General features: G+C 45.0%; 1 protein-coding gene across 1 annotated transcript in view; it reads left to right on the plus strand.

Moving 5' to 3' along the window:
- Positions 1-2,033: 2,033 nt before the first annotated feature.
- Positions 2,034-9,559, plus strand: part of T265_01329 (hypothetical protein) — a gene marked incomplete at both ends in the record, with an annotated part of 15,053 nt that continues 7,527 nt past the window's right edge. The window contains 6 exons of the mRNA XM_009165335.1: positions 2,034-2,113; positions 2,147-2,403; positions 2,447-2,665; positions 3,693-3,908; positions 4,029-4,145; positions 7,493-7,617. Of these exons, the coding sequence (XP_009163599.1) occupies positions 2,034-2,113; positions 2,147-2,403; positions 2,447-2,665; positions 3,693-3,908; positions 4,029-4,145; positions 7,493-7,617 (1,014 nt within the window). The remainder of the gene's footprint in view (positions 2,114-2,146; positions 2,404-2,446; positions 2,666-3,692; positions 3,909-4,028; positions 4,146-7,492; positions 7,618-9,559) is intronic.

Genomic DNA, 9,559 nt, shown 5'->3' on the forward strand with positions numbered 1-9,559 from the left:
TCTCCCTGGATTGTAAGTGGCGTGTTCAGTTACTGCACGTCCACAAGCATGACCTTACACTTTGTGGGTGCAAAGTGCATATCAAAGGACGGGATGACTTTGGTCAGTTCGTCCAAGAATCCTTGCGTCTTTTCCTCCTCTTCGAACATGAGAAGGATGTCGTCTGCATATTCCAGATCGACAAGGTTTTCTTCATTGGCTATTTGAACACCAGGGTTTTGGAGACTCTCCAGCGTTCGTCTCATTATTTCATCGATCACAAAGTTAAAAAGGAATGGAGAGAGTGGGCATCCCTGACGGACACCGCTTTGTGTGCGGAAGCTTTTGGAGAGCTCTCCGTACACTCTCACACGTCCGGAAGTCTGAGAATACAAAGAACGTATTATGTTTACAAACTTCCGGGGCATCCCTTGGTGGGCAAGCGTCTCAAGAAGAACAGACCGATTAATCGAGTCGAATGTTATTAGGGGCGGATGACCTTCGGACACCAACGCCAGCAAAATTTCAGGGTGTTACAAAGATGCTTATAGGGCTACCCATCCCCGAACGTACTGAGGGGCTTGGCATTCAAGTAGGTTCCGAATGGTGATGGGTGGTTATCGTGACTTGTGAGAACTCTCATATTCCAGCTTCTGACACAATCCTCTTTTGGGCACCGAAAGTGTGCTTCAGCTAAAGTTTACTCTTTTGGCGTTATACCCATTATTAACTGTTCGTTTTAAATGAGTATGGGGAGTAGCTTCCTGGGTATTTCTTGATAGAGCCGAGATTGTGAGTTTATCACATGTCACAGAGTTTATTGGGAGTTTGGTACCGGTTACATCTTCATCACCGCTTGGTTTGTGCTTGTTGGAGCAACTCTAATTTTTGCACAACTAAGTATAGGATACAAGACAACGGAACTAATACGGAGGACTGTCGGTCAGAATTGCATCCACGTCAGCTGGTCATAATCCATAGGTTACCTTAGCGGGCTTCCGTGATTTTACGCGTCACACAAGACCATCGGCTTTCCACTGTGTTTACCTAACTGTATGTTGGGAGAAACGATTCAAAGGTGATCAGCCTATGGCTTAGTAACACATCATGGACGACCTGACCATCAAACCCATCAGAGTCGGCAAATGTCATTTACCTTAATGGGGACCTTGAGACGATTGTCAACCACGCTAATTAACTCTGACAAACTTGCCTGAATGCGCGGACCATGGCACTTTGGCTTTGAATCTACTGCTTTCACAGCCCATTTCTCATCTGATGAAAACAGTTCTGTCCAATTTTCAGGCAGCCAGAAAAACCGGTTGCGAATGTGTAAGAAGACTCAAAGATTTGCGGAACAGACCCGAAACTTGCCAGGTAAATAGACGGATGGCTAAGCAATATGGCCAAGTGGATTGTAATAAATAGCGATGAAGTGTAAACGGGGCAAATTCCTTGAAAAATGTTGAACTGCACTCCACGCACAACATCCTGCCCATCGTTCGTCATCTCCTTACTTGGTGAAAATAACAGCTGGAACCATGGTAACTAGCTCGCCCTTTTCGCTGCTGTGACCGTCGTGTGGAACACATGCATTGTGTTTTCTAGTTTTGTATCAAGCAGATACATGACTGTCCCTATTACAGGATACACTGTCCCCGAAGCGCTTGGTGGCCGTGATTTTTTTTAAATTTTTATCCCGAGCTCGAAATAGCTTGATAGGTTCGTGGTTTAAGCCAAACCTGGCTTCTCGACTGTTTCTATCTAGGCTTGGACAACCTGGCAGTATCTCAAACCTCGTGCTCCCATCGGATGACATGGCAGCTAACCATGAATAATCACTTATTATAATTTTTGCTTTCCATTAACTATGCTCCTTTCTCCAGTATTTACTGACATTTATCTTCGTTGCGTTATCTCGTCTTGCTCAGGATTTTTTATCATACCCAGTAAAATGTGCCTCGCTACATCTTTCGAAGGCAGATACCACATTCTTTTTAAACATCCTCCCCTCATCCTTTCTCTTTCTAGGGAAAGCATTATTTTGGTGGCCAATGAAACAGTTGATTTATGTCTGGCTTCTGTGTCACTTCGTTACTGTCCGATCGAAAAACGTAGATCTCAACAATCTGAAGTAAGTAGTTTGGATTTTTGACAACAGTTTTAGAAACCGTGTTAAGGAACTGTTCTATCATGCGTACGATGGTTATATGAGATACGCCTATCCCCTGGATGAGTTGCGCCCGTTGACGTGCGATGGTCACAATACATGGGGCAGTTTTTCCCTGACCCTAGTTGATGCACTGGATACTCTGGCCATAGTAGGAAATTGGAGCGAGTTTCGTCGAGCGGGCCAGATGTTATTGGATCATTTGGATACCAGTAGAAATGTTAATGTGTCGGTGTTTGAAACAAATATTCGAGGTTGGTTCGTCTCTGTAATTTTTATGTGATCTGCCCATTTTAGTGATTGGTGGCTTACTATCTGCTCACTTGCTGTCTCGACGTGCGGGCTTTCGAGTTGAACCTTCTTGGCCCTGCTCAGGGCCTTTACTGCGACAAGCCGAAGTATTAGCCAACAAACTACTTCCTGCATTTGATACACCCACAGGAATGCCTTATGGTACAGTCAATCTGGCTACCAATGGTGTGCCTCCCAAAGAAACTCCGGTAACTTGTGCTGCTGGTATTGGGACATTGATTTTGGAGTTCGGCACTCTTTCCCGCCTAACANAATTCCTTTAATTTTCACTCTATTCATTTGTTGAGTCATATTTGCATTTGGAAATATGTCGGAATATTGACTGTTTAGGTGCATTCTTCATGTATTCATCAGGTGGCTGTTGATTTTTTCGCCGAACCTGCCACTTAGCTCGCACGCAGGTCAGTCGATTGATTTCCTCCCTTTGTTCTGAGTCGACTGGTCCTAATTGGAGTGTTTGACCGTACTTGTTGGTACTTGTGGCTTGACACTGGTCACTAACGGCGTACATTGTTGGGTGAAATAAGATTGAAACGTGATCGCCTGACGTAGGCCGCTGGAAGATCACAATTTTACTCTGCAAATATAGCTACGTTAACTTTACTGCAAAAGATGAACATGGTCCAATGATTAAGATATATTGAATTTCTCACTTCGCTGATTGCATGGATTTTCTATAGAGGAGAATGTCGATAGCTCAGGTAGCGCAGATGGTCATTGGCTTGTTCGCTGAGCTGGGCAATTTGGTTGCAAACGTTTCATCACCGTGGTTGTGCACAACCACGAACCCACCGCTACGCACAACTACGCACTGATGATGTCACCTCGATTGGTGATGAAACGTTCGCAACCAACCAAATTGCCTTGCGTGGATTGTTTGGTTTTGTGAGCAAGCAGCTTAATCGCGCACTTGACCGTGCTATTCGAAACGTGTGGCTTAATCAAATAGCGCGACCAGCTGAGTACCGTCGCCGAGCGTCCGATGAGACATACACATGGCCACAGGCACTGCTTCGTTACGGTTACTGTAGGGAGACTTGTGATTTTGCATACACTTGATTTTATTCTCGTTAGTTGCTCACAATCGGCCCATTCTGTGGGATCGAATAACTAGATTGGTCGATTCAGTCTGGATCAAACTAGGGAACACTGGCTGATTGGGCTTTAGTTAATTCCGATCCATGGTTTGCCATTTAGATTATGCACTAATATAGAGAAATCTTTTTCTCAGGAGATCCAAGATTCGAAAAAGTGGCAATGAATGCTTTACGTAGCATTTGGAAGTACAGGTCCGCATTGGGACTGCTGGGAAATCATATTGATGTTCAAACGGGCCGCTGGACTGCCACGGAGTCAACCATTGGTGCTGGTGTGGATTCATTGTTCGAATATTTGGTCAAGGGTGCCGCTTTGTTTCGGCTACCCGAGCTGGATGCCATGTTTCGTGGTGAGTTGGATGCATCAGTGCAATTTAGATTATCAGTACCGATCAAGGTCTTTCGGCAAATATAATATACGCAAGCGGAAAACAAAGATTGTAGCTGTGTGAGTGAAATTCATGAATTAGGTCCCTGGATGCTATGTATTAAGGATCTGTCCAATTCTGAGTGCGGATACTCAGTAATCCCAGAACTTCAAGTGGTTCAGATGCAAGTTTCGGTGCATAGTCGCTACACAACTCTAAGTAAGTAAGAGGGCTGAGATACTGCTAGATTGTTCAAAACTAGGTTGTTCAAACTAGGTGGAAGTGAGTGAAGAGCCGGGGGTGATTTGCACTCAGTGACCTATTTCAGTGATCTGAAGTAGTTTGTATGTACTCTGATGTAGGTTGTACGCTCCGACATTTGTCGGTACCCTCGAACGAACTCGTTGTCTTCCTCTGCGTTTTATTAGTCTCCCCGTTTCGCGCATCTCGCTTAAGGCTGATTTTATGACCTCGTGGACAGCATATCATTGGGGAGTGGTCCTTGGTGGTGGGCCGATTATCAGTCCTGCGTCAGACATGCACTGAGTGCCCTAAAATCGCGAAATGTGTACTGTGTCGGTACCTAACGGACTCTGTCATCGATTTCCTTTTAAGTGTTACTGATTCGACAAGGGTCACTTCATTGACTATTACTAGACATGTGTTGATTGCAACACCAAACTCCCGTTGAACTTAGCATGGTGATGTGAGGAGATTTGGTCATTTTCAATAGATTTTATCTTGTATTCAAACGGGAAATTTGTTGAGCGGGATCAATACAATACTAGGCACTGAATTAGATTCACCCTGTGTTACCACTTTTATTGGGATGCAAATACTACGCTTGCTTTACGCCCATTACTGTCGATCGCTGTCTCTAGAGTAAACCGTGAGATTTTTCAACTCAAATTCTGCTGGCCGCCCGTAAGGAAGCCAGTCGTCAATATTGGAAGGGAAAGTGATGCAGTTGTGGACTACTGAGAGGGAAAGTCACCTCGCAATTAGCATGGTATGTGAGGAGATTTGGTCATTTTCAATAGATTTTATCTTGTATTCAAACGGGAAATTTGTTGAGCGGGATCAATACAATACTAGGCACTGAATTAGATTCACCCTGTGTTACCACTTTTATTGGGATGCAAATACTACGCTTGCTTTACGCCCATTACTGTCGATCGCTGTCTCTAGAGTAAACCGTGAGATTTTTCAACTCAAATTCTGCTGGCCGCCCGTAAGGAAGCCAGTCGTCAATATTGGAAGGGAAAGTGATGCAGTTGTGGACTACTGAGAGGGAAAGTCACCTCGCAATTTATCATCCCAGGTCGGAAATTTGCTTTCATGCCAGGGCAGGAAACTTCTTTGAATAACGACTTAGCTCTGACTGTATGGATCAGTGTAATCAAATTTTGGGTCTGCTTTCTGGGGGAACTGAGACAACTCGACAACTATTTTGGCCGTGCTTTTAAAGGCCGCTGGAGTTTCGATCCAGGAGAATGCTCTTGTTACTAGTGTATCTTCCCCCTGATGTTTTGGTATCGCTGCTCCCTGTGGAATTGGTTTCCCGTGGTGTCTAAAGTTCCCTCTTGGAAACCTTGGATAAATTGGCTCCCGGAGTCCTGTGGTGGACAGTTTTAGTCGATTTACTGGAAAGTAGAAATGAAGTCGATATTATCAGTTTCCCAATCCTTTTTGAGATCCGTGTTGATTTTACTTATACCCATGAAGTTGTTATTTCCTGTTTTTCAGATTACTCATAGATTTTCCCGAAGAACTCTGTGTGATTAGCCCACTCACTTGGAATAATTAGCTAGACACACCACCGTGTCAACCGTTAGGCTGGCGCGTGGTGCCCAATATTCAGAATGGACCGATTGTGTTACCTTGGTACACAATGGGAGATTTTGAATAAGACTCAGGAGACTAGATTGCACATCGCATGTGAACGCTACTCGGAACAGGACCAAGTTCTTGTAAACCGTCACAACCTGCAAGTCGGCTACCAGAACACTGAAGTTAGTCTTCCTGTTCTTTCTTGTAAGCAGGTTCATTAGGGTTGAGGAATTTCATTTGCTGATGTTCACAAGAACATGGCTGTTCTTGTGACTCATTTTAGTGGAGTGCATTACTTCATTTGGGGACAGCACAAATGGGCAGTGAAGGTGAAGGCATATCTATTCAACAATGTCGGTTCCCCAAGTTCCCCGGCGACTGAAATGATCAGGATACAGTGATCGCTGATAAACTGAAGGAATTATACTTTTGCGTTGCCAGTCCAAACGAATCAATGAGTCAGATTCACATATTAGAGGTACGAGTAAGCTCTTGAGGGAGGAGCAAACAAGTGGATAGTTTACTGGTGGTGCGTTAATTCGGTGTAGTTCTGTCGGCAGGAAAATAGCAACCTACAGTGCCGTGTGTGGCAAATATTTTATGGGAGTTCGCCAAAACCAGGCATACTATTTATGTTTGTAGATGTTGAAATGTTAAGTCCAAGTACGCCTAACATGGATGAGAAGACATTCCTAGGGACTAGCTTGAACAGCCAACCTGTCGCTTTTCGGCTTTCCGCTTTCGACTGCTCTAGCTACCGAGATCGCTCGCTCCCCATCGCGCTTATGCACATTAATATCTGAGCTGATTCACTACCCCTCTATCAAAAGGATTAACAATTCATTTTTGTGGTGGTACGTTACTTCGGTGTAGTTCTGTCGGCAGGTAAATAGCAACCCGCAGTGTAGTGTGTGGCAATTGTTCTATGGGAGCTCGCCTCAACCAGCCATACTGTTTATGTTTGTAGATGTTGAAATGTCAAGTCCAAGCACGCCTAACGTGGGCGAGAAGACATTCCTGGGGACAGACTTGAACCACCAACCTGCCGCTTTACGGACTGATACTCGACTGCCCTAGCTACTGAGATCGCTTGCTCTCCATCGTGCTTGTGCACTTTAACTTCAGAGCTGATCCACTACGCCTCTACCAAATGGATTAACACTTCATTTCTGTATTTTGTTAATCAGCGACATCTGCGTTTTATTCACCTAGAAAGTTTTCCGACTTCTTGAATTGAGCACCTGTCTCGTTCCAGTTTGTTGAGGTACATTTCTTCCTCGTAAGCCGCATTCTCATGTCATTCATGTCCAAGTAACTGGAAGTATCCGCTCGAAATGTTACAGGTTGTTGGCCATGGGGAATTAACATTTTCCTTTTCCGGCCCGTGGCTGGAAACAACATATGCACTGTGGTCAAGTCGCTGGTACTGTTTTACTCACAAAACCACCATGCGCCATCAGTTTATTGGGGTGTGATAACATCCGAACAAATCCACGCCCCTCAGACACTTGTGCTGAGCTTGCTGTCATAGAAGAATTCGAGGATTATCGAACGGCCATACCTTTTTACATCATTTTATACAACGAGCCTAGCAGCCCGATATTGACCATCGTCTTCTGAATTCTTTCAAACTGCTTCTGCAGTTCGAGTGCGTTTTCCATGATTGTGTCACTTCCTTGTGTCTCATTGATCCGGGAGCCTGAGCTATCATATTTTCCTAATTTTTCTATCTCCAGAATATAAGCGCTCAATCGACGCTTATCTACGGCATAACGACTGGCATCTTTTGGTGAACAAAGACAGTGGACGGGTGACGAAACCCATCTTTCAAGGTTTGGATGCGTTCTGGCCTGCTGTTCTGGTATGTGTTGCGAACATTTCATTCACACTGAACTATTCGGCTTTGAGTCCTCGTAAAAGAATTCCCTTATGCGAACTCCAATTTTTGCTGTAGATGCTCGTAGGTGTTCATCCTACATCAAAGAGCCCTTTTCCATATCTTCAGAAGTAGCTGGTTTGGGGTTTTGAAGTCATTTTCTGTCTCACGATGGTATGTTTAGATTCAACGCAATTGCTGAAAGCGGAACTCACACTGTCTCTGGGGCTCAGATGTCAACAAGCCTAGTTGTTGTTGCCCAAGACCAATCAGGTTATCCTGACTGGTTCACAAAAAGGCGGTCGCGCAACGCTCATTGTATGACTAACGCATTATTGTTTCCTAATCGGGACAGATTTTGTTCGCAGGGCGGGAAGGAAGCTTCATTAGGTCAAGTTGGGCGTCCTGCACTCGGGAAAGCAGTTTTACTACTAAAGTTTGCTGCGAGATCGAGGAATGAGTGCAGGTAGTTCGGAGACAGATGTCAATAGTTCTACGGGTGAGTGCAGTCCTTGGCGGTGAGTTAGGTTCTGAGTGATTGCATAATCGCGACAACTTGGATTTCGAATTTGAAACCTATTCCTGGAAGTGGATGTTGCCTAGGGAAGACGAAGTGTATGCGCATACCTGAAGAGGAAGAACCCCTCGAATCACGCATTGATGACGAGACGTTGGCAAGTTTGTCCCCAGGTTTGGAGAACCAATCAGCAACCACCTGATCATCACCCCATGGACGCACCTGAGTTACCAATTTCTAGGATGCATAGCGGTGGACGGACGTGGACACCTCGGCTGCTCTAGGATACTTACGGACGTAGGAGACCATTCCATTCCCAGAGATGGTAAAACTTTTGCCAGGACAATTTAAAATACATCCGTATGTTTAAAATTATTCCCGCGACGCCTGTGGATGACTTAGGGTGACTTTCAGACTCTCTAAAGTGGAAGGGGCGTACACTGGACCAGAAAGCCGGAAATATTGTCGACCAGTCACGTTAGAGATGTAAGCGACTCTCAGCACGAACGCGAGCTGAGGAAACATCCACCCTACAGTACACTCTTCGTATAATGATGAAACTTTTGCAAATCACTCGCCAAGCTCAGCACTTAAGCCAACAGCTACTGAATATACCCAAGCTACTAATATCTTGAAATGTCGCCAACAGCTTTGAGATTTGTATGCTCAAAACAGCTCGTTTTGAGACATTTGGCTGTCGACAGGTGTCTTACAAGACAGAAGCTATTATCATCTATTTTTGAAGAGCATGGTGAATATGGGAGAGAGAAACGTCTCATTCGAAATCATGCCAAGGACAATGCCAGTCTGATGAGGTGAATCCCAAAGTATGTAAATATTTTGTTTTGGGAACACGCGTCTAAGGACCAACAACCAAAGAAAGGACAAACAATGGTGAATGCTCTTCAAGGCGCAGTGTGCGCTAGCACAGTCAAGACTCGCACATCAGGCACAAAGTGACCGTCATACTGGGTCTGGTGTGAGATTAAATGGCAAAAATGTACCTTCAACGCCATGTGCCACGCATAAAAGTGTCATAAGTACGCAGGGAGCCCACAATGGCAAGCAAACACAAGTCACTGACTGCGACCTTAGGAAGTCCCAGTCCAATAACAGCCTTAGCGGATTGAGGAAAGCAGATCCCTCGATAAGAGATGATCGAACCGAAAAGTCGATATCACAACCGATGGCATGTAGGGCTGAGATTATGGCGAGGGAATGTTCATCAGCACCATACTTCTGCTTCTTCTCATTCCACACTATCACTCCACGCCCATCCGAGACTATGCTGACGTCTATTATAGTTGCACGGCGATCTCGAACAGCGATTAGGTCGGGTTTGATGAACGACGTAGAAGTAGGGGCTCTCAACTCCTCGAAGACGGTGTACCCCAGTCGACGGAGACGTTT

The sequence above is a fragment of the Opisthorchis viverrini genome (assembly GCF_000715545.1).
Source record: "Opisthorchis viverrini unplaced genomic scaffold opera_v5_14, whole genome shotgun sequence".
In the NCBI taxonomy this organism is placed as follows: Eukaryota; Metazoa; Platyhelminthes; class Trematoda; order Opisthorchiida; family Opisthorchiidae; genus Opisthorchis; species Opisthorchis viverrini.